We start from the raw sequence: 26,194 nt of genomic DNA on the forward strand, positions 1-26,194 counted from the left end.
GGACCGAGAGCCATACGAGCGCTCCAGGGAGGAACGTGGACTCAGAAGTGGTGGTGCCACCGCGAATGCTCTTCTGCCGCTCTTGTTCCTGCGTTGTAAAAGCCTTGGCAAGCTCGCGACACTCTTCCGCAAGCCTGGCTGTGTCAGAAATCGGCGCACACTCAGTTGAATCCGGCTTGTATGGGAGTATCGTGTCGATGGTGTGCGACGGGTGCCTTCCGTACAATAAGAAGAAGGGTGAAAACCCAGTTGTGCTTTGAGGGGCGGTATTATAGGCGTAGGTGACGAAGGGCAGAATGGCATCCCAATTTGTGTGATCGGCGGCGACGTACATTGAGAGCATGTCGCCGAGCGTACGGTTAAAGCGTCTGGTTAGGCCATTCGTCTGCGGGTGGTAAGCAGTAGTTTTGCGGTGAACAGCAAGGCACTCTTTGAGAATGGCTTCGACGACTTCCGACAAGAAGACACGGCCTCGATCGCTGAGAAGCTCCTGGGGTGGACCGTGACGCAGCACAAATCGGTGTAGCAGGAAGGAGGCAACGTCGCGTGCTGTAGCCGCTGGGAGGGCGGCGGTTTTGGCGTATCGCGTTAGATGGTCAACAGCGACGATGGCCCAGCGGTTACCAGCCGATGTCAGAAGAAGTGGTCCGTACAAGTCGATGCCCACGCGCCCGAACGGACGGTTAGGGCAAGGTAATGGTTGTAGACCAGCGGGTGACACGTGCATTGAAGGTTTTCGGCGTTGGCAATCGAGGCAGGAGCGAACGAACTTCTGCACATAGCGGTACATCCCTCACCAGAAGTATCGTTGTCGAATGCGGTGGTAAGTTTTGGATACCCCAGAGTGCGCGCATTGTGGATTAGAGTGGAAGGACTCGCATATTTCAGAACGCAGACTGCGGGGTATCACAAGTAGCCACTGGCGGCCATCGGCGTTGTAATTGCGTCGGTGCAGTAGGTCGTCACGAATGGCGAAATGGTGAGCTTGACGACGCAACGCGCGAGTGGTTGGTGTTGCCGACGGATCAGCGAGCAAGTCTATCAGCGAGGCAATCCATTTCTCCTTGCGCTGTTCGGTAGCGATGGTGTGAACGTCGATGGAAGAAACAACAATGTTACGTGACGAGCAGGGGGTATTGTCGTCAGGCAAGGGCGAGCGCGAGAGGGCGTCGGCGTCAGCATGCTGGCGTCGGATCGCATGCGGCGACAGCACGCGGATATCGTAGTCCTGTGGGCGAAGTGCCCAGCGGGCGAGGCGGCCTGAGAGATCCTTCAATGACGACAACCAGCATAGTGCATGATGGTCGGTGATGACATCAAATGGGCGACCATACAAATAGGGTCGGAACTTCGTAAGGGCCCAGATGATCGCCAGGCATTCCTTTCAGGTGACGGTGTAATTGGTCTCGGCTTTAGTAAGCGTACGACTTGCATATGCCACGACATATTCAGGGAACCCTGGTTTGCGCTGCGCAAGGACAGCGCCAAGGCCAACACCGCTGGCATCTGTGTGTACCTCTGTAGGGGCGTAGGGTCGTAGTGGCGTAGTATGGGAGGCGACGTCAACAAACGATGGAGCGTTGCAAAAGCGTCGTTGCACTCTGACGACCACGAATGGAGGGGCCCGTTACTTCCGAGGAGCTTCGTCAGCGGCGATATGATAGTCGCGAAGTTTCGAATGAAGCACCGAAAGTAGGAACACAGTCCTACGAAACTGCGCAGTTCTTTGACGGACGTAGGTTTCGGGAATTCGGTCACGGCCCGAAGCTTGGCTGGATCGGGGAGGATTCCGTCCTTGGACACGACGTAGCCGAGTATTGTCAGCTGCCGTGCTGCAAATCGGCACTTCTTTAGATTCAGTTGCAGACCAGCGTTGCTCAAACGCGTCAACACATGCCGGAGGCGTTGAAGATGCGTGGAGAAGTCTGGAGCGAAAACGACGACGTCGTCGAGGTAGCACAAGCATGTGTGCCATTTCAGGTTGCGCAGAATAGTATCCATCATGCGCTCGAAGGTGGCGGGCGCATTACACAGCTCAAACGGCATGACGTTGAATTCGTACAAGCGTCATCAGACATAGGTACCTGCCAGTACCCTCAGCGCAAATCGATGGATGAAAAGAATTCTGCTCCTTGTAGGCTGTCAATCGCGTCGTCTATTCGCAGTAGTGGATACACGTCCTTACGAGTGATCTTGTTGAGTCGTCGGTAGTCCACACAGAACCGCACAGAACCGTCCTTCTTCGCAACAAGAACGACAGGAGACGCCCAGGGGCTGTTAGAGGGTCGAATGACATCACGTCGAAGCATGTCGTCAACTTGCTTGTTGATTACACGGCGTTCTGTGGGAGATACGCGATGTGGACGTTGCCGCAGTGGCGGTTGGGCGCCAGTGTCGATGCGATGCGTAACGGTGGACGTGCGGCCGAGAGAAGTTTGAGCGATATCGAAAGAAGCGCGAAATTCTTCCAAGAGACCCAGAAGCTGGGAACGCTGGACCGGTGTAAGGTTGTCAGCAATGGAAGAAGCGAATACGTCATCGGGCGATGAACCAGACGTGGTAACAGCACTGAGCGTACTGGAGTTGGGGCAGTACGTGTCATCTGGTTCGTCCATAACTTGTGCATCTTCAAGGGGTTCCACGCTGCCGAGACATTCTCCTCGCACCAACGTAACACTTTACGGAGATGGGTTGATAACAAAAATTGACGCGCTGCCCTGAGTGACTTGTAGGGTCGCGAAAGGCACCAGCAAGCCTTTCCTCGTGCAAACACGGTCAGATGGCAAGAGGAGTGCAATGGTGTCAGAGAGACTGGCGCAGTAGACGGACACCGCCGTTGACGAGTTTGCAGGCACTGTGGTGTCGTCTTTGACGAGTACCTTGCTCACAGACGATGGACTGTCAGCCGGCGTCAGATCAGAGAATGGTGAGAGCTCTATTTCGGCTTGTGCGCAATGAATCACGGCGTCGTGGTGGGAGAGAAAATCCCATCCTAGGATGACGTCGTGAGAGCATGCTGGAATTATGATCAATTCGACGGCGTACAGAGCATCTTTAATCATGACGCGGGCTGTGCACACCGTTGTAGGGTGAATACTTTGGGCACTGGCTGTACGGAGGGAGAGCCCGGGAAGTGGCGTCGTCACTTTTCGCAGTAATCGGCTAAGTTTGGCGTCAATAACGGATACGGCGGCTCCAGTGTCGATAAGGGAAGATGCGCGAACACCGTCCACAAACACGTCTAACACGTTCGATGGGCTTCGCTGAGGGCTTTCGCAGTTCGATAGCGTCGCAGCCCTTGCCTCGTGGACTGCGACGACTAGTTTTCCAGGTCACGTGGGACCGGACGTGGCCGCATCGGTGACAGTGATCGGCGTCGTGGTGTCGGCGAACGGCGTGTAGATGGAGCTGGGCGAGACGACGGTGACATAGGCGGCGGTGAATCGTAATACGGGCGGCTTGACTGGCTGGTGATGGTTGAGCCGACACGAGGTGGCTGCACGCGATTGCAATAGCGGGCAACATGACCGGCGCAACCGCACGCGAAGCAGATCGGGCGGTTGTCAGAAGTGCGCCATCGATTCGTCGGGGTAGGTCCCATCCATGACGCAGGACGCGGTGGACGAGGCGTCTGCTGATACGACTGCATGATGGGCTGCATCGGTGGCCTAGGTATGACGTCGGCAAACGCAGCCGTCACACTCGCTTCAAAGGCCTGAGGTCTGGTGACGGCTTCGGCGTAAGTAAGTGGGGCAGCCACAGGGATCGCTTGGGGTGACCTGGCTACAACTTGCGCGTAACTGAGGGTGCCGGAGGGGGCTGGTGGTGTTCCGGCATGACCTCCGCGATTTCCTGCTGAATAGCGCGGCGTAAGGGAGGCAGCAGCGTGGTCGATGGCTGTTCAACATGCTGCGGGTGAGGGAAGGCCAGTAGGGAGAACTGGCGGGCAATTTCCTCGCGCACAAATGACTTGATCTCGGCGAGCAAGGCGGACTGATCAGAAATGGCCGACAAGCCAGCGAGATCGGCGTCGCGTGATGCAGGTCGATTACTCATCTCAAAGGCTTCGCTACAGTGGTTATGTTTTCTGCTTGATGTGATACGCCTTCTGGTCTGAGTTTGCAGTATTGGTTTGTGCGCCTAGCATGGCATGCCGACTGACGATCGATTATGTGATTGCGAAACTTCAGAGATTCGGCGCAATTCTTTTGAAGAAACAAAGCTGCAGTGCGAAAACTCACATTAGGAGTGGTACTCTCTGTTTTTGTTGCATGCTCGGTTTTTTTTTCCTGGAGCAAATAGCTTTCTCTGGCTCTTTTACGTCGACAGATCCGCCGGTGGACTTGCGATAGAAGGTAGGTAGGCAAAGCGTGCGTGCCCAACCAAGTCGCAGGGTGCGTTCATGATTTAGGTACCTCACGTATACGTGTTATTTAGCGCGAAGGTTTACGCGCTATTTATTGTGGAGGTTTATATCCGCGAGTGGCCTTCCGCCGCGGCGGAGCAGAGGTTATGGTGCTCGGCTGCTGACACGAAGGTCGCGATCGACCATGGCGGTCACATTTCGATGGAGGTGAATGGCTTGAGGCCAGTGTGCCGTGCGATGTCAATGCTCGTTAAAGAACATCAGATGGTCAAAATTTCCAGAGCCCTCCACTACGGCGTCTCTCATACTCATATCGTGGTATTGGGACGTAAAACACCAGATGATATTATTATCCGCGAGTGGAGCTCTCGCGAAGGAAACGTTTACGGTGGCAGGCTAGTTTATTTGTTCGCTTGCTCGTTCATTGAGCAGCGAGTATAGTTCATATGTCAAGTACGTCTACGAGGCGCACTTGCGCAATAAGGTTGGTTCGTCTAATCTCCTAATGAATCAACCAACGCTGTCTAAATGTATCGACTGGAAATGATGTACGCCTTCTGGCGCATTCTTCTTTCACTGAAGCTCCGAGCTGCTGCTTGCACTGACAGTCATTTTCTAAATAAGTAATAGTTGCCACTCTTTAACTAGCATAATACCGCCAACACCCATTGTCCGTGTGTTTCTTGCACTCTAAAAGCTGTCCGCACCCTTTGTGGAGTCTTCTTGCCCCTCACCATTAACCGTCCTCTGGCTAGTTTGCGCTTCCTTTCTTGAAAACTCGGCGCTCGCCACCTTCCTATCAAGGATGCTTTTTAATAACACACACGCCATTCGTGACCTGGAAGTACGGCGCGCCCGGCGATAATGCAAGGAAAGACACGCGAGATTGATGGCTATTGTTTCGGGACAGGAATATGCCCCATAGCATGCCCTTTTTGTGTGGTTGCTAAACAGTGAAAGGGGTCATGAAGCACCCCCTTGGGCTTGTTGAAAAAACACATCCTGCGGAAAGCTGACACGGCTATGAACTGCTCTGCCGAATATTACAGTCGTGCGCGCCGCGTAAAGGCCACAAGCGGAGCGCGAAGTTGCCGTTTCCTCAGGCGCCCTCTTTTCAAACAGAGGCCGGTTCTCACTGTCGTCGGTGGGCGGGGCGTCTGCATGTTGACGTCGCAGATCTGCCAGTTTACGTCGCAAGAGACATAGCATGCTTATTGGCCGATAGCCGACGTAAATCGAGAGCGGCGTTCGGATCAGATGCGCTTCTTGCCGCGGGGTGCCGCCACTTGCCGGCGCCGCACTCCTCAGTACACGGTAGCCGCACTCGCGCAAGCGAATCACAACAGGAGAGCGATCGTGTTTCATGACGCGCGCTGACGTAACTTCTTTCCCCCGTGCCATCCCTCCCTGTCTAGCTTCGAGTGCGCTCGTCGGCACGAGAAAAAAGAGAAAGCGCTGGGAGCGTGCGCCAAACCCCTGTAACTCCGCTCAATCTTGACGGATTCGAGAAATTTTTGCGGCAATCGATTCGGGAGGCAGTAAACTCCGATACTGAGGTCATTAGATCATTACTTGGAAAAGTGGTTCATGACCCCTTTAAGAGGAAATAGCGAGCGCAGAGATTTGGTGAAAAAGAAAAAAAAAACAAGTGAGCCATATGCTGAACATTGTTTTGTGGGAAAGACATGCCTCAAATACCCGCTTTTGTATTGCAGTGTACGGTGCTACATAATACAGGCACGTATAGTGGCGTTAACTATATTTACCCAACCGATACTTTGGAACGGCTACCTCTAGTGTGTACTGGCAGCTTCAGTGCGTCATTGTTATGCGTGGCGAATTGGCCTCGCAAGGACGACGAGTACAATGTATAATTTTCAGAAGGCTTCATGTAGAGTGGGACATTAACGTTCAACATCACACATGTCCTTTACAAAGGTGTCCTAACATCTCCTAAACAACTTATAATTAAAAAAAAAAGGATACCAAGAGCTAGATGGCTAGTGCGAATGCTTAAAGCGCGCTGCCTGGCAAGCAAGCGCTCACTTCGTGAAGCATCGTCTGCTACGCAGGAGCAAGGTAGGTGACGCCATGCTCGAAAAGAGAGTGCAAAGGAGAGGAGAACGAGGAGGAACGCGAGCGGAGGAGGAAAGTGTCGCTACTTTATGAAGTTTCACGAGCTTTAGTGTGTGCGCCTGTGTCGTTGGGCTGCCTAGGGCTTATAAAGGAATCGAGGAGTTGTTACCTAGGGCTCGTGCGTGTCGTGTTTTTTCTTCGTGGGGTGTCTTGAATGTTTGTACTGCAACTTTAACCTAGAATTATGTACCAACTAGGCCTGTGTAGAGATTTGGAAAGCAGTTTACAAGGTACCGTGCAATCGTGCTTTAGGTGACCACCTTGATATGACATAGCATTTGCAGAGGGAAGGTAAAATGTTCTGCCAAGAATAATTTGCAGGAATGAACAGCGTGGAACAATGCTTGTTGGGGATTTCTTGGAGCATGTCGGGTACAATTAGTGAAGCAACAAAGTTGCCCTTTTGATGTAGCAAGTGATGCAGCATGGAGTGGTTTGGACTGTACAGGTATCCGGTGGGTATGTCCAGTACCGCTTTGACTGCGGTAGTGGTGAGGGCCTGGTGCGTGTGGCTGGCCGCCGTGTGGACGATGGCGTCTGGCATGCACTGCGCCTCGAGCGCCGTGGAGGCAGTGCGCAGCTGGCAGTGGATGCACAGTACAAAGCCTCGGGTTCGGCGCCAGGGCCCCACGATGTGCTGAACCTCGAAGGCCGTGAGCTGCACTTGGGCGGGGCACCCGCTGTGGCGGGCCTGGTGGGCTGCCTGGACAATGCTCAGGTGGGCAGTCTGCCACTGCCACTGCACCTGCGCCCAGCTGGCCATGCCCAGCTACGTCGATTGGCCAACGTCCACTTCTCCTGCCACCTGGTGGACGCCTGTGGCAGCCAGCCTTGCCTCAACGGGGCCACCTGCCGACCCCTGCTCACCACAGGATACAGCTGCACATGCCCGGCACACTTTCAGGTCGGCCCATTTCGATCGCCTAGAAATGGCATGAGTAGAAGATGAAATTATGCGCCACCATGGTACAAAGAAGTAGATGTGCCAGCTGATTCATCTGCAGCTTAGTTCATCACTCCTTGCCGAATTGGCACTGTAGTCAGCAAAATGGTTATTCTGCTATACATGCCAGGCAGCTTGCGACAACAAGTCAGGCATGCAAAGTGAAATGCTTTAATGTCTGCATCGGTTGAATATTAAAACGAAAAGCAGCATGAGAGGACAGGGGCGGAAGGCGGCTTACACGTGTGCTTACTCACAGCTGATTTTGTTTTCACAGTTGCATGAAATGGACCGGGCTTTTCTAGAAATCTGTCATCCATAAATACCTCAAAAATAAAGGAAATTCAATATTTGGTTGCTGCCTTCATAATTATTTTTTTTGGTAGTAGCAAACATCTTAAGATGGCTAGAGACACCAATTACGACAGTAATTAAAGATATTAAATTCATTAACTTTTTAATTCTTGGAGACAGGTGGTTGAATCAAATGGAAGAATTGAAGCCCTTCCTGCAAAGAGCCCATTGTCTCTTTGAAATTTCCAAGGATGGCCACTGGTAAATTTAGCAGCGTAATGAAATCTTACCAATTTCGCCGGCAAAACTCTAAGCTGCCATATTCTTCCTAGATGTGCACAATGAGCCAGCATCATTATATGAACAACGATCGACTTCGCTTTGTGTGTGTCCAGGCTGTGCTTGGGATTACGGCACGCATGGCACACATATGTTGACGACTGTAGAAGAACTAACACCACTGCAGTAGTTGTCATGAACAGTGATGTCATTCTGGTCATCTGCTAGTTGCCCTCATTGGCACTTTAGCTTCGATTTCGCTGGCGAATTGAGTCGAATTTGACTAGTCTGCAATAATTACCAGAGGCCACTTTTTGAAAATCTCAAAGCGGCGATGGGCCTTTCGCAGGGTGGGCTTCAATTCTCCCATTTGACCCAACGATCTCTCTTGACTAATTAAAAATCGAATTAATTTAGTACCGTTTTTTAATACTGTAATAATTGATGTCTCTAATCATAAAATATTCCATTTCCCCAATTTCTGAGTATTTTCGGACATATTTCTTGAAGCACCCTGGTTAACATACACATGAAAATGAAGATAATGCCCTTACAACTGCTAGTTCATCTAGCCATACATATCAAGACTTCTTTTTCAGGCCATGCTTACACATCCGCCATCCGGTTCTCCTCCTATGTCAGCAGCTGCTTCAATGCTGGCTCAATGAGCAGCTGAGCACTCGTGATTTCAGAATCTGAAACGCATCCCCAATCCCTGCAGTACAAACCTCTGCATGGCCGGAAACCACTGTGTTCACGTTGTATTAGTAGTGCTCTTCTAGCCTTTGAGCCTGTTCATTATATGCTTGACCACATGACAAGGGTATAGCATGAACTACAATGTGCGTGCATTCTACAAAATGTCTATGGTGGTGCATGGAGCAAGTGGCCATTGCCACATTCTTCTCTTTGCTTACGCATCCGCAGAGTCCCTGAAGTCATTCAGGAGCAGAAAACGTGGCCTGTTCTGCTGCCTATCTTACGAGACGAGGAGCAAAAGGCCTGTGCTTCTTTTTAAGTTTGCCCATTGTAAAACGCGCGATCATTTCCTCTTGTTTTTGGCAATGCCTTAAAACAATTCTGTGAGCACAGCATAGAAGAATGTCTACTGAGGCACGCTATTTGACTGGCTATCCCACACCGGTACCGACTTGAGTGACTGATGGTTTGCTGAGGCGATGCAGAGTTGGAGCAGGGAGTGGGATGGTGCCTCCTGAAAAACCCTGCCCTTAATCTCCAGAGACTAAGGAGCAGCGGTCCAGGTCAAACATGTTGTGGTAATTGGTGTAAGCCCAGCTTTTGTGCTGCCTCTGCTGCTGCCAACACAAGCACAGGTGTCGCCTTCTATGCTAGAAATGCTTTTTTCGCTCAACTCTCAGTTCGACGAATGCAGCTTAACAATTCATCAGGAGGCAAAAAACAAAAGAGCTTTGCTTAAGAATTGTGTGTTAGCCAGGAGGCTATCTGAATTAAGGTGACTAAGGGCAGCAACCGCACCACCATCGGTTGCTGCCCTTAGTTTTCCAAATAAGGGCTCACAATTCGGCCCCGGCCACTGTACTGTGGGCGTCGCTGAGGGGACCGATAGCGTCCTGGCGACAGCAAACACGATGGACGTCGAGGTGTCCATTCAGAGTCGGCGATGCTGTGTGGTCATTCACCCCACTGTGGACACGGCGTGTTGACTACGAAACCACATAGCTCCATCTCTCGGTACTGGCAGCGGCGGTAGGTATGGCCGGCCTCCCCATAATGGTAGCGGAGCGGGCGGTTGTCAGGAGCGCGCCAAACGGCAGTTTTTCTTGGCATACAGCGCTGGCCGACAGGACGACGATAGGGCGTCAGTGGTGGTGGCGGCGGCGGCGGTGTCTGGCAACAGAACTGCAGCGATGCAGTGTCTTGACATTGTGGCTGAGGGGGAATGGGATGGCAGACTGCAGCAGCGTAGCTCATAGCTTGTGGTTGCGGCTGCACTGACTCTGGGATGCCCAGCAACTGCGGGATTTCCTCTCGAACGACGTATGCAATCGAGTCCACCTGAGGCTGTGGTGAGAATAACAGCCTACACAGTTCCGTATGCACAATCGCCCGGGTCGTTTCGCGCAGGTCGTCGGAGCCGAGGACATGAACGGCTGTGCTGTCTGGAATCGATCGTCGATTGTACTAGCGGGTTCGCATTTCCAGCGTCTTCTCGATGGTCGTTGCTTCTGAGACAAATTCCTGGATGATCTTGGGTGGGTTTTTCATCAGTCCCGTTAAAAGCTCCTGCTTGACTCCTTGCATAAGGAAGCAAACTTTCTTCTTCTCGGGCATGTCAGGGTCGGCGTGGCGGAATAGTCAGTTCATCTCCTCCGTGTAGAGCACCACGTTCTCATTTGGGAGCTGTACACGGGTTTCCAGCAGCGCTTCAGCCCTCTCCTTGTCGACGACGCTCGTAAATGTGGTGAGGAACCTGGTGCAAAAAATGTCCCACGTTGTAAGGGTTCGCTCTCGGTTCTCGAACCAGGTGCAAGCGGCATCTTCCAAGGCAAAGTACACATGCCATAGCTTGTCTTCGCTGCTCAAGTTATTGAAAACAGCCACGCGGTCATACGCTTCGAGCCAGCTTTCTGGGTCTTCGAATGATAATTTGTGGAAGGTTGGCGGCTCCCTGGGTTGTTGCAGCACGACTGTCACTGAGGGTTGCACATCGGCTGTCATCGCTGTCGCAGTCGTGGTCATGGCCTTGGTCTTCCGGGTCTTATCGGGTAGAAGCCTGTACTCTGGTGGTAAGCCTTGTTGCCTGCGAGTAGCTCGTTGGTCGGGGTTGGCGTCGATGTGTTCGCGACTCGTGCTGGGTTCACGACTTGATGAGGACGTCCGGAGCATTAACAAACAGCATCTCCACCAGCTGTCACAGGGTCGTGACGGCAAACAGAGTGTCGGCCGTCGATAATTTGATGTGCAGCTAGGTGCGCCGGCATTTATACGTGTGGCATCGAACATTTGAGTCTTATAGCTGGTGGCTGCACTAGCTCCAGGACAAACTCAACTGTTTGCGTTTGCACGCTCAAGCCTATCAGAAGATTCTAAAATAATCTGTAAGCTTCCCAGACATTCAGGCGCGATTTGCAAAAGGCAGTGGCTGAACGTGTAACAGATCGGTTACATGGAAATACAAGAAGTTGTGCACGTGGCAGTAGCTACTAGCACTCACATACTGCTACATAAAGACTATAGGCCAATTGTGGCTTTCAGAGTTGTTCACACACATTGGGTCTGTCACCTGCAGCTTCGTACAGACGCGTCTTAATTGAGCCGTAATCTACAATTACGACCCCAAACAACATAAAAGGCAGAGAAAGATGTGTACTCCATCTTGTGTGCTCCAGTCTTAGTGCACTCTGCAGTAAGTTTGTTGGAATGTACTTAGTGTGTTCTTATGTCTGGCCATTCTCGTTTTAAGGGTGGCATTCGAAGCAGTATGCATCGACTACCCTTTAATGAGAAATTTTTGCTTTCATAAGACTATTTCAAATGCTTTTGTAATATTCATTAGTTAAACTGTGATCTTGTGCAGGGCCCACAGTGTGAGGAGCCAGTAGCCGAGGGTCAGTGCACTGATGGAGTATGTGAGCCAGCCAATTGCCAAGCCAAGCCGTGTCTCCATGGTGGTGTCTGCCAACCCGATGGTCGCTGCCACTGCCTGGCCTCCTACAAGGTGCCATTCAGGGTTCTTGCGCACTTACGCTCTGCTATACAGCATGTTTACTTTGTTGCAAATCAGTTCTGCAGAAAGGTGGTGGAAAGGTTAGGAGAGGAAAATTGACAACCACCCATTGGTAGCAGGTGCTACAAACAGGTGGTTATCAATTTGTAACAAAACGGAACGTAGGGGGTTGATCATATAAGTGTTGTTTCTGCAATAAAAAGTTTAGTTGTGAGTGTCAGCGCTGTGTTTCCGTTTCGCTTTTTTTCTCTGTCCGTGTGTGTGGTTGCGCTGCCGGTAAATATGGTTATCAATTTCCCTTTTAACCTTTCCACCACCGTGCAGAATTCCACAGAACCGATTAACAAAAGTATGTGTTCATGTGCTTAGAGCTGTCGATGAATTCGCCCTCGCGCAGCCATTCGCTAGCCTCCTGGTTTGCTCAATTGGTAGAGCAACCGCCTCGGAAGGGCATTGGTCCAGGATTCGATCCAGGACGAATTTTTTGGCAACTAAGAAGATTTCTTTCTGAGAGTGTTCACTCTCCGTCATGGCTACTAGCGCCACTGACTAACACTAAGTTTAAAATGCACATATATACCCCATAAAGTGGACGGGGGGATGCCCACCGCTGTAGCTAAGTTGGTAGAGCATCGGACGCGTTATTTGAAGGTCACAGGTTCGGTCCGTGCCAACAGCAAGTTATCTTTTCGTCCACTTTACTTTCTTCACATTTACGTCATAATTACCAGAAATAACATCCCCTATGGGTCATTCCACGCCAAACGTCCCAGACATTGCGCTCGACCCTCTTCAATTGTATTGTAAAAAATTGTGGACGTTCATATCAGTGCACTATTTGCCCTCGGAAAGTCTTTTTTGGAAAAAAAATTTTCTTGTTTGTTACAGCGATTTGAATTTTGCCATAGTGGGTGAAACATAGGTTGCGAAAAAATACTCTAAAAAATACAATACTTTATGGAACACCTTAAATATCTGCTGTTTACTTGAAAAGGAATGGCACTATCTTATTATCACCCATTGACGACCACTACTTTGTCTCAAGATGTGCTTTGTGGTGAAGCAATGCTGCAATTCTGCGCCCACTTTGATTATTTTTTAAAAATTCTACGAATATTACAGACAAAATAGGACTATATCACACGGCTGGATAGTTGGCAGTAAGCGTGTCAAAAAAGTATTGAAGTCGATGACCGAGTAGTTTCGAAGTGGAAGGGGCGCAAACATTGAAAAATGTGTGAAATGCTCCACGTTCAGGCACATGTAGAGTGGTGATGCAGTCCAAGTAAAAATGCGCGCTTGGTCTCGTTGGGAAGAGTAAACAAAGGAGATTTATTTCTGAAAGTTTCATCGGAGTGTTTTGTGTTTTTGGCGAGAAGCAAAAATTTATGTTGAGTGTTCGCGGCGTGCCTGGGCGCGGGCCCGTAAGTCCGCTTCACTGCGCCGCCACTGTTCCTTGGGGCAACGGAAGTATGCAGCGCCCACGCGGGTGGCACGATCGTGTGCTGCTGTGAGTTTTCACGTTTCAACACGCATTCTTCGGCTTTCCGCAGTGCCGCCGACGAAGTGTCAGGGAAAACGAGTGATGGTTCGTTTAAAATATATTATTATATAATAAAAGTGGCTAACATGCACCGGGAATACACTTATAATTCTTTTTTATGGGCAGCTCGCTTGCACGTGACTCGCGCCATTCGTGCCTCGGAGCCGAATGGTGCTACGTATTCTTACGCTCGGATCTTCGGCAGAGGTGAACTTTGCTCCGGTGATCGAGTCGCCGAGCGAGCACGCGGCACTCGAAGGTTCGTCTTTCGGCCGCATCCCTTGGCAGCGCATAAGATAAATATTGCGATTGGTGAGTATACTGCTATCGTGTCATATTTTAGCCTGTACAACGGAAACCGAAAGCGATAAGTATACAAAAGGACGAAGCCGCCTTTAAGGGCTCTTCGTCCTTTTAAATGTCTATCGCCTTCGCTTAGTAATCGCAAGGCGATTACTAAGATGAAAGCATCGCATGCAGCGTGGCAGAAAGTTGAGTTCTCAGGAAGGTTTGAGTCTACAATCTCCCTCAAAGGTACGCGCACATTTCACCTTTTCGTGCCATCACCACTGACCACTCTTAATCCCGGGCTCACCACCTACTCAGCAACACAGGCATTTCAAGTGGCGAAGACCATACGTCGGCAACGGAAGTAAGAACTGCAACCTCCGCAGAGATCGAAAACACAACCCAAGCTCTGCACCTGTCGTACGTGTGCATGCAGTTACGTGGCAATGAAATCGTGCTCTGCTCCGACAACTAACCGGCAGCCTTTAGTGCCCTTCCGAAACATTCTGCCCGCCATATACACTGTTTGCAAGGTTTCAGCAACGCGAAAACTCACAGCAGCACACAACTGTGCCACCCGCATGGGTGCTGCATACTTCCGTTGCCCCAAGGAACAGTTGCGGCGCAGTGAAGCGGACTTACGGGCCCGCGCCCAGGCACGCCGCGAACGCTCAACATAAATTTTTGTTTCTCGGCCAAAACAAAAACACTCCGATGAAACTTTCACAAATAAATGTCCTTTGTTTACTCTTCCCAACGAGACCAAGCGCGCATTTTTACTTGGACTGCATCACCACTCTACATGTGCCTGAACGTGGAGCATTTCACACATTTTTCAATGTTTGCGCCCCTTCCACTTCGAAACTACTCGGTCATCGACTTCAATACTTTTTTGACACGCTTACTGCCAACTATCCAGCCATGTGATATAGTCCTATTTTGTCTGTAATATTCGTAGAATTTTTAAAAAATAATCAAAGTGGGCGCAGAATTGCAGCATTGCTTTACCACAAAGCACATCTTGGGACAAAGTAGTGGTCGTCAATGGGTGATAATAAGATAGTGGCATTCCTTTTCAAGTAAACAGCAGATATTTAAGGCGTTCCGTAAAGTATTGTATTTTTTAGAGTATTTTTTCGCAACCTATGTTTCACCCACTACGGCAAAATTCAAATCACTGTAACAGACAAGAAAAATTTTTTTTCCAAAAAGTACTTTCCGAGGGCAAATAGTGCACTGATATTAACGTCCACAATTTTTTACAATACAATTGGAGAGGGTCGAGCGCAATGTCTGGGACGTTTGGCGTGGAATGACCCCTATGCTTTCCTTGTCTGTTTGTTCTAACAAATGCAGTATAACAATGTTGATATCTTTTGTACAATTACCTGGCACCAACTTTTGCAAGCACGTAAAGGGACCTAATTTTAGCTGCTGCACATTTCAAGAAAATGCAACTTGGTACCAGTTGTCAGCACAACGCCGAAGTACAATCACGTGATTTGTTTTCCGCATGTCTTGTGAACATGAGAATGTGTGATTTAGAGCGACCGAGGCACCCACTCCGTGGCACGAGAAACTGCACTCTCATCTACCGGCAAATCACTGTGCAGCCATTGCCTACCTGCCCTACTGCAATCGCTAGGGGTGTGTGAATGCTGATATTTTCTTATATGAGTAAACCACGAAACTGACTTCAAATGTCATACAGTATGTGTGTAAACGAAAGATGTGGCAACACAGGGGGTAACTTTTATTACCTTTTTTAAATTAGTTAATGAAACTGCATTTCATAAGGCTGCACCACGTTCACAAGACTTCTAGCAGAGTATTATCACGCTGAAACTGCTTGTCATGCCCAGGAAGCTCCCTATGTGCCACAACCTTTCCACCAGTGTAAGAAGCCTGTCACTTGAAGCTTAGGTAATGTTGTGCTTGCACATAGCTCTCAAACATTTAAAAAGTAGCTTGGGCAACATTCTTGATGGTTATTTCAGTGTACCTGTTCATAGATGATGTGAAATTACAGTGAAACCTCAATAGAACCAAGTCGGTAAAATGGGCAGTTTAGTGTAATACCCATTTATAACAATATTCAAGGGCCACGAGAATTCCATTGTTATAACCAATAATTGTTATAAATGGGTTACATGAAAAAAAAAGAAAGCAAAATACAGTCAGCTGCAGATTTTTCGGACATGCTTGAAAATTTGTAGGCTTTCACAGTACCGTAACAAGTCCCATAGACGTCAGTGTTTAAGAACGCCTGAGCTCTTGGGCATCCAATTTTTCGGACTTGCTGCGCAAACTGCACGTCCGAAATGGCATTAGTTGCAGCCTCTGCCGCGTCTGTAGGTTCGAACCAGCGTTTTCGCGAGTCAATCCGTTTGCGGCCATAGTAGAGTTTGAAAAATAGCTTTGCCTCAATACCAAACTGTCACGAGGTGAAGCTTATCAAAAATCTGAAGGGGCCACTGTCACGGCACAGTGCGGCGATGTCTTTACGGATAAGCATCGGAAATGTGCGAAGGCGGGATAGCGGCCAGCAGCAAACACGCCAGCACTTATTATCTTCAGCTAACTGCTCGGTAGGGCATATGGCCCAGCGCAGTTGTATGCGTACTGCAAGCACTGCAGTTCACGCTGCCTCTTTGTGTGAGACTGTGCCGCACAGACGCATTGTGTTGCCTTCACGAAAGAAAGCAGCTCACCATTGCCACCCCGTGTGCGGTAAGCCATAACGAACGCGGCAAAGACGTGCGTACGAGAAAACCCCATGTTTGTCTGCCAGCGCTCCTGCTTGTTTTACGCAAAGTTCGCAGAACTGGACACAATGAGGGGCGAGCGAGCTGACTGGCCGAAAGAGTCGCTTCCCGCGTGGAGCCACCCTGAGGCGTCAGTTGACTCTTAGTCAAATAAAGTTGATACCACCACCACCACCTGTAGTCACAGGTCCATTTGTGTTCGGAAGGGTGGGGTTTCATGTTTAGAGGAGGTGGAAGGGCTGAGAAGGCTGCAGGACGGCTGCTATTGTATGAGTGCGATTTAGGGGCGAAGCTCCTCAGGGTGTGGGCCTGTCCCTCCTTTGTAGTATGTAGCCACGCATAGTGGGATGTATCCACTCCATGTGATAAAGATGACGATGACCACTGATGACCATGAAGAATAAGCGCGTTCCAGTATAGTGGAATGTACCCACTACACGTGATAACGATGACGCTGATGACCATGAAGTATAAGCGTGTTGCAGACCACACATTCTCTTTCTGCCATGGATGAAAACAATCGTGAAGGCGCTCTCGCCCTCGAAAGGCAAAACGGCAACGCCGACAATAAACGTTCCCCTGAGCTTAACGTCATATATGAGGACCCCCGCGTTTGTGTGTCAGGTCTTTGTATGATGATCGAGTGGGCAAAATTTACGGGGATTGGCGGTTTACCAGATTACCTCCGGAGCTTCGCCCACTCATCATCATTCACTTCGTGGATATGGCGTGATTTTTTCACTTTCTCCTTTCTCTTCAAGGATTTCGTGTTCCCATTACCTTTCGGCACGGACACCTAGCAGCCAGACTTGGTCGTCATAACCGATAATGCGGCATGGGGATATTGTAGTAAGCAGGTTATTTTACCACAGAAGTTGACGGCGGCGCAGCAGCTTTTTATTGTTATAACCGATGTATCGTTAAAACCGGGAGTATTCTTATTTAAAAATTGTAGTGCTACTTTAGACGAAGACAAGAAGAAAGGTAAACGACAGGACGGGTGCTGGTACATTGTTATATGTGGGTTCGACTGGATATCAAAACATTGTTAACTCTTTGCCTACCACGGGGATAATGGCCTTTTTTTTTCTTTTTTTGTAGGTTACGTTAGATTCTTTTTCTGAAGGAACTACTGCACTTAATATTTTATGTAGTGCATAAAACAAAAAGCATAATAAATGCACTTTTGAAGCATAAAAGCTTTATTAATGAGATATATGTTATAAAAAGTACAGTAAAAGCTCGTTAATTCAACACCCGTTAATTCGAATAATTTGGACGGCTTTATTGATCCCGGCCAAAGTGCATGCTAATCTATGGGACCAAACCTTCGTTAGTTCGTCAGAATTCGGCTTCGCACCGCTTAATTCGGACAAATGCTGACGACTGCCGCTACACAAAAGTGTGGTAAAGCAGCGCTGGCACCACTGGAGTGAAACCGAAACCTGAGTGGCATTGCCATCATCATCAACTAGTGGGGGCGATCGCAGCGTCACCGAACGTCGGCGTCTTCTTTCTTTGCTCCACTGCGCCTCCGACGCCATTTTCCCTTGTGTTGTCATGTTGGCACCGTCTCTTCTTGCAGAGTTCTTTTTTTTTTTTCGTTGTGACCGTGTTTGCATGCCACCACCATCGTGCGCTACAGTGATGGCAGCGCCTGAGAAGCGGCAGAAGTATGAAGCGAAGAACTTGGTGAATAAAGTGGAAATTTTGGAAGCTCTGAAGAACGGCGAATCGCGACAGCACGTTATGACCGACGACTGGTCTCCTGATCGATCAAGAAATTATTAATGATGTCACGGGCACCCAGGAAGACCACGATTCTGACGAAGATTCATGCGAAGAGATGCAGCCGCGACCTCATCGCACCTCACGGGAAGTCTCGGAGGCGCTTTTGATATTAGAGGGCGCTTGCCTGAGCACTTCCAACAGTTTGCGTGCTGTTGGCCATTTGGAAGAGTTAAGAAAAATTATAATGGTCAGCCGGAATCTGCGCAAAAACGCAGACGACCATTACAAAATACTTTAGCAAATAAAGGTATGCTTCTCCAACTTGATTTTAATGGTTTTTTTTTTCTGTTCATTCGTTAATTCGGACATTTTCTCCAGTCCCATGAAGTCCTAATTAATGAGATTTTGCTGTATATAAATTGCTAAAGTCAAGATTGTGGGAAAAAAATTTAACAAAGTTTGTAAAGATACGCTTCTATCTACTAAGAAAGAAACGTTACAAGAATTTGGAAATATACAAAAACGTACAGGCATTTAATAAGCACTATCTCCAAAAAATTCAAAATTTTTCATTCAGTGGACCTGCCGTGACAAAAATCTTAACTGTAAGCACTATTTGGGTGTGCCATGCGGCAAAGCAGTTGCTCAGTGTGAAGAACAGTGGCACGTTGCAGGTTTTGCAGGACACTCGTTGTCTGCTTAATTTTGCTGCTCTCATTGGGACACTATAATTGTCCTATAATTGCCCATCCTAGCAGGCTTGTGCCGAATAAATGGAGATGGTGCGGGAGGTTGTACGATCTCTTCAAGTCCAAGAATCTGTTTGATCAGCTCGGTGCAGAACGTAAGCTGGTCATAGCGGGCAGCTCTCTTCAGCTTGGTGATTTCGGGATGCAGCCTCCTGTGCTCTTCAAAAATAATAAAGCTGTTGACACACATTATGTAAATTGAATGAAAGGACTGTTTTTTCCACGACCACTTTTGCAAAACGTTCTATGAACCGATCAATTGGTCCGGCTGGTTGACTCCGAGCATACCTGCATTGTACTTCTCAATGAGCCGTGGTTCCCTTGTGACAATTTTATGCCATTTACCATCTTTTTTTCCCTTTTTTGGCGAGGACATGTTCGCTTGCTGTATGTGCAGTGCTCACCATGTGCACATCTATCCTACACACATCATCTTATTCTTATGCACCATGTGCACAATACGTAATGGTGTTTGTGGGGTCTGAAAAAATCGCCACTCTCGAAACGCACAGAGACAGTAGACGCTGTCAAGCAACAACCACTTACGCATTTATTAAACACTTTGACATACAACGAGCTCGCCAGCCGAACCTAATACATAGCTAGTAACCTGCTAAGTAACGTTATACAATGCCAATACAATACACAGAAAACATAACACACACAATGTACCGCGTATGCGGAGTTGCCGACGTTCAACTCACCACAAGGGGCCTGTGGGAAACGAGCCGCAGTATTGTCACACAATCACGTGAGCTCTGCATCTATTGCCCTCAGTGAGGCAGCATTTAACTTTATTAAAGGGACACTAAAGGCAAGTGACAATTTATGTCAAAGTGAAAGCCCAATGTATGACAACTTCTAAAACGGCAATATTATCAACAGCAGTGCCCTACTTACCGAGAAATTAAGCTAAATGTATCACATGATGAGCGCCACGAGTGGGACATTTTCGAAGTGATCCCGATGACGTAGGGAAGTCGGCCTACAATAAATCACTAGTAATCAAACTAGCAGCAGTAAAAAAAGAACATTCCGAGCATCAAAAGACGTAATAAAATGCTGTTTGTTCGTTTCCGCTTGATTCATGGAAAACAAAACCTCCGTGGCGTTGCCATAGGGAACGGCGCGCGTGGTTCAAAGGTTCCGTTTTCGCCGAACTGCGCCTCGCCCGTCTCAGTGGTAGTTTCGGGATATCGTACTGCCGTGCGTGTTTTGCGCGCTCGTGAAAGTTGCTCTGACAGAAAGTTCGACAAAATGCCGCATGCGTGTGATATTGCCAGATGCCCGAATGGTGCACAACGCCAGTGCTGCAGCAAGGAAACCGGTGTGTCTTTTCACTGGGTGCTGCGGAATGAACTCTTACGCTCGAAGTGACTTAGTGTCATGCCATTGCGCCAGTGTGCTAAACAGTCAAAACCTCTGCGTGTGTGCTCACTGCACTTTCGTACTGAGGATTACGAGACCAACCGCAACTTGGTGAAGGCTTTGAATGTGTCCTGCTACTTCCGCTCGGCTGCTACTAGTGTCGGCGGCCGCGCAGTAAAAGCGGGCAACGTTGGGCACGGCAGCAGTGACGTATGAAAGTCGTATTTTCAGGCGGGAGATTTGAAGCGCGCTAACGCGATGCGGGCCACTAAAAACGTGATTTTATTTCAAAATAAGCACTTCCTTGGCACAAAAGCAGCACTACGAGGTTTCTGGACGGCTATTTCAACAATGAACGTCGACTTAATATTTGCCTTTAGTGTCCCTTTAACAACCGCCAGATTAGTTAGGAATACACACGCGGAGCATGATAGCACAAAAATGACCTCATTCCATGAACAACACGTTGCAATATAGTCCTTGTTATCTTCAGTGTTTTTTGTGTATATCTTTGACGTGCTTTTGCGAAAATAAACAGTTGAAAGTTTGCGCACCACTAGTCTTGTACCTTGTTACCTTTCTCGTTTGTGCTTCATTCACTCAGCGCATCTACATTGCGATTGTCCATCCACACATGCTACTTAACCCCAAAGAGACTCGCTGCTGTTTTCTTTTCTTTACGCCGGTCTATCCTCGCCGCCACCTTACACCGCGGGATCACAGTGCCACCTCTCATTCGATGGCTTTTAAACCTAACTGCAGCAAATCCGCAAGACGCGCGAGCGCCATGAGGCGCAAACGACTTTACAGGGATGATGTTTTGCACTGGAGGTGCACAACAGCATTGTCTCAAAGCACATCTCCTCCATTCACCTTCTTCTGCCAGCGTGTATCCTTGGGAAATTTGCCCTGCAAGCCAGTGTGTGGTGTTGTAGTAAGTGTCGAAAAAGAGAGGTTAAGATTTTACCCATACAGTGAACTCTTGTTATGACCAACTCGGTTAAGACGAATTCTCGCTTATGCCGAACAACATTGTTTGTTTTCCCATAGACACACTGCAAAAAAAATTCGCTTAAGACGAACCGCCCAACTGTACTCTTCTGTTAAGACAAACTTTCGCTGTGATCAACAACGCTGGCGATTCTGCCAAACGAACACTGCAGTCTTGGTGGGGCATTCAGGCAACCGAGAAAAAGAAAAAAAGAAAAGAAAAAGCGCTTCCTGGAGCAAAGATGCGAAGGAAATCGCGACACGTAGGGCACGAGATAAACGAAAAAGACTGGTCAGCGGATAAAGCTGGTATCCCCCCCTGTTTGTTATGACTTATCTCAGTGGCCGATAAAACACTGGGCTTTTGTTAACGGGGATTAACTGAGTTTAATAAGTGTTGGGTTACAAGAATAGGTGTGGCTACATGGAGGTAGAGTTCGGAGGCGGGGGAGCGGCCCGCCAGAGGGCCAGACGAAACTTGATACTTCGTGAGCTCGGAGTTCATAGAGGAGGAGGAAATAAACAGAGAGGGAGACACTGCACGCGATGGTTGCGCCATCTCCTTCTTGTAACACCCCCCACCCCCAGTCTGTGGACAGGCGAAGCTTTATCACCAAAGAAAGCAACAAAAAGAGTAAGAGGATTTACAAGTGGGACTCCCAAGCCATTGCGTATACCCCCTCCTTCGGTTTCCAGAAGAACACAAGAGCATGGGGCCCCTCCGCCGTGGTCAGAGGGGCAGACGCAAGGGGTCAAAAATTGTCTGTGCATTACAATCGGGTACGAAACCGAACCCACGTTTGCGGCGCACTCCCGTCAGAGGGGTCAGGTGCATTGCCATCGCCATCACACAATGGCGGCCGAGCACATTTTGTGGCCAGTTTGTTTCGCTTAGGACCTGTGCGCGCTGTATCTATTTACAGTGAGGTGCAAATTGTGATGAGCCATTTTAAGACTTGTGCAAATATTCGAACGAATATTACAGTATTCGAATTCGCTTCGAAATGAATTTAAATTCCTGGAAATTTCGAAGTATTCGAAATGAACAAATAGATATATAAACCGCATGTAACCCCCTGTAAAGGTGGTTTCACTGCAGTGGAGGTGTGTTGTATGGTGAATATACCTTTCCAGGAGAAATTTACACTGCCGCAAAGCCCCACTTCAAGGTTAAATGAAGATACAGTAAAACCTCGTTAATTCAAATTGACTGGGACTGTGAAAACTCTAATTATGCGGGTTTTCGAATTAACCAAATATACAAAAAGCGGGATGCAAGGAACTTTGTGAATTACTGGAAGTAATCAGAGGTGATCGTTTGCTGTGCCTGCTAGTTTGCAGCTACAAGGGTTATGTTTTCCAGCAATACCTGGTCTGAATTTTGCCGCTAAACTGGGGAAACGGCAGGCTTCGCTGCTGCCAGCGCAAAAAAAAAAAGAAAAGAAAAGGAGGAAAAAAACGATCTCGTGGTCAACTAAAATGCGTGCCCGCTGAAAAAAAAAAGACATGCTTCGCTGCAACACAGTGGTGACACGCGGGCAGCATGTTACCTGCTCCTCGCAGCGTCAGCGCGTCATGATGCGACCATTCGCCCATTCTTTCTGGTAAAATGAAGAATTTAATAATGACCATGAGACCGCTTGAGCTGACCGCATGAGCTGACCATGAGACCGCTTTTTGTTTTGTTTTTTTCTTGCGCTGGCGGCAGCGAGGCTGTGGCACTCAACTTGTCACTCATTAGTTTCACTACATTTCATTGCCTTGTGGCTCCTAAGGGCCGTCATTTGTGCGGATTTGCGGCTAAATCGGGATCGGGAATTGGCACATGGCACCCAAAGTTTTCTAATTAACCGGGCTGGTACTGACCACCGCTTCAAATTATCCACTCAAATTTACATTGCAAAATACGGGGCCGCAGAAACCCTTCTAATTATGCAGGATTTCGAAATAACCAAGTTTGAATAATGAGGTTTTACTGTATTACCCTCACATCGATTAATCATTTTTTAAGTTTTAAAGCTTGTTATACTGGCTTATATGCTCTAAGTATAGTAAATTTTAAAACGTAACATATTTTACATGCTATCACTTGCATTCTACCGAAAGCCAAATCCTGCTACTACTCAAAGTTGCTTCCACTTCCCTTTGAACCAAAACAAGGCATATGCATAGGCCTTGTTTCAACTTTAAATATATACTGCGCTGGTTAGTTGAGTCCCGACAGATATGCTCATTTTTCTTTAATATATGTAATATAAACTATTCGAATTCGCTTCGAGATTCGCTTCGACCAAATCACTATTCGCTTCGAATTCGCTTCGGACCTAAAATTTACTATTCGCACAAGCCTAGCCATTTTGATTATGGAAGTGCACGACAAAGGAAGGCTATTTTGCACACTGAATATAACGGCGTCATGTCTTTTTCGTGTGCGCGAGGCTTGTGGGCGTGAGTAGCACAATGGGATATCTTCAGCTGCATGTCGATCAGGAAAAGTTACTGCGGGCCGAAAACGGGTAAATATCCGGACCTCGAAGAAAACCTTGCAGCCTTTCTTAGGCAACTCAGCATATCATGACTTTGTCAAGGCAACAGCACACCACCGAGGCGTATCCAGAAGCGATCTTAGAGCCAGCAAAACAGGCTCACAGAAGAAAAGGAACTGCCAGGACAATAAATTTTACATTATTTGAAGGAAAATTGTGCTTCTCTCTCTCTCTTTTTTGTAATCGTCAACATAGGAGCGTGCTACAGTTTTATCATTAAAATGTGGTAGCAGTATCTTCATGAAATTTTTATTTTTGTACCCGCGATATCAGGTGATCGTACGATTCGTGTAAATACTCTGCTTGAAGGCATAGTCTTTATCTAGATGAGCCAAATAAATGCTTTTCCTTGTCTTTGTGCCCCCATTGTAAGTGTACTCCATTCAGTGTTTTCAAGTAACATATTTGGATGCACTTGGCAAGTTAGCATGTCTCTTTTAGGGGGCACTCCTGATAGGACAAACAGATGACCGCGGTCCCCTCGAGTTCGTCTTAACGGGAGTCTACTGTATATACACAGCACCCCTGGTGCTGTGTATATAGACGAGGCAACCTAAAGCTTGCACGCGCGACGCTGCCGCCGGATGCTCTCCTGGTGGGCCAATGAAAATGTCCAAGGTCGTCGGCTCGCCCGCGGAAGCGACTGCGCGCTGCAGCACGTGCGTTTTTGGAGGAGTGCGTGCTGCCGGTGATTGCGTTTCCATGTTGCAAAGAAAGCCACGTCATTCCACAAGTCAGTACACACCGTTCTTATGTCATGCAGTGCCGCATCAGCCTTGAGAAGATTTAAGCACTCAACTGAACTGTGAAACTGCATATTCAAGGGAAATGCACAGGCAAAACAAGCGCCAGGCTGTGCGCAGATTCAAATAGTCATTCATTTTGCGCGCCCTATTTTGATCATTGTCGTATGGCAGATCGAGTGGTCCTTACACGTACAGCAATAAAGTTTTAGTTGACTCCTCCCATATCATCGCGCCCATTCAGTACCCTCAGGAAAGAGCCCACTGGAACACCAGCTGATGTAAAAACTCGTTGTGGTACTGCACATACCGCGAAATATTTAACACAGTGATCGCGATTGCGTATTTACACTGGTGCTCTCCGATAATCCTACTTGCAGCCTGCAAGCCCGTGAGGCAGCCGCATGAGAGAACGGGTTCTGTATTGTAGATTCATCACATAAATGCACAAATGGCGATTGTATGTTTTATCTTTACTAAATCGAATAGTATATTCTGATAAGCCTTTGAAAGTCCTTGTATCATTTATTGTACGCAGTCCTCACCAAAACAAAGACCATTTGTGATCGTTTTATACATGTCGTTCATCCACTATATGATGACAAACATTTTTGTACCTTGCAAAAGTGGGCGTTCAAGCTACTTGACTTTTCCTTTTTATTTCAAACACGTAAAGAGGCCATATTAGTGCAACGGATGTTGCAGCAGCCCGTCCTTTCTAGACATGGACTACTGTGTACAAAGCCACAGTAATTCATTACAAAAAATCTTCCCCCTGTTTCTAAGGCAAGGTGGCACAAAATGGTACTATTTGCTCAAGTGTCTAGCCGAAACATTGTATATATATGAATAGATGTGTGTGTGCGTACGCATATTTGTTTCCACAAGTTTTAGCAATGTGGCTCTTATGTTGCTCTCAAATGACATTGGAAAGAAATAAACAGCACTCGCGTTTTTTTCTTCGCACAGTTTTTTTTCGGAAATCGCAGGACCAGGAAAACAGCCCACCGCAATCTTCTGAAAAACTTATGTGCAAAAACAGAACGGTGAAGCAAGCAAACACGAGCGCACAATGTTTGTTTCGCACTTGTGCATTGATAACAACTTGATGAGGGCAAGTCGATTCATAATTAGAGCAGAGAATAAAACAGCGCTACGAGGACAAGGACAGCAAAGGAACGAAGCGTTTGTCCTACCATCTTCGCTCCCTTGTTGTTCTTGTTCTCGTCGTGGTGTTTCATCCTCTGCCCTTGTGCTGTTCACCCCAAAAATCGTTTACCAAGGAGCCCAACTTAATATCCGTTTTCGGGGGGACACGCCCTTTTTTGGGTGGTTTTCATGCCAACCTCGGGTTGGCATGAATTGGTCCATGCTGGTTATGTTATTTATAAACGCTTCTTTCGTATGCATGCACGTTTTTAAGCAGGGTGACTAATTTGACTTTCTTGGGGGGGGTTTATTTTCATATCGAGGTTTCAGAAGTTGTCGTCATAAATGTTCTGCGCGATCCATTTCTTTTCACCATTCTAAAAGCATGGCGCACTAATTTATTTTCAACCTTTCATTTTCTCGACCATCTGGGCATTACAGTCGCCAGTCTCTTGACAAACGTGCTCTACACTATATCCACCGACCCCATGAGACCACGGCCTGCAGTTAAAAATAATGCGAGAGCAAGAGCACTGCTGCTCAGCGCAGCGCAAGAGGAGCAGAAAACAAGAAGGGGGAGAGAGAGAAAATGCGC

The 26,194-nt window shown here is 48.1% G+C and overlaps 1 protein-coding gene across 1 annotated transcript in view; it reads left to right on the forward strand.

Annotated features, from left to right (window-relative positions):
- LOC119382356 (fat-like cadherin-related tumor suppressor homolog) overlaps positions 1–26,194 on the forward strand; it is a 912,235-nt gene that overhangs the window by 753,489 nt on the left and 132,552 nt on the right. The window contains 2 exon segments of the mRNA XM_049412132.1: positions 6,951–7,406; positions 11,578–11,718. Coding sequence (XP_049268089.1) covers positions 6,951–7,406; positions 11,578–11,718 — 597 coding nt within the window.

The sequence above is a fragment of the Rhipicephalus sanguineus genome, chromosome 2, assembly GCF_013339695.2.
Source record: "Rhipicephalus sanguineus isolate Rsan-2018 chromosome 2, BIME_Rsan_1.4, whole genome shotgun sequence".
Classification (NCBI taxonomy): Eukaryota; Metazoa; Arthropoda; class Arachnida; order Ixodida; family Ixodidae; genus Rhipicephalus; species Rhipicephalus sanguineus.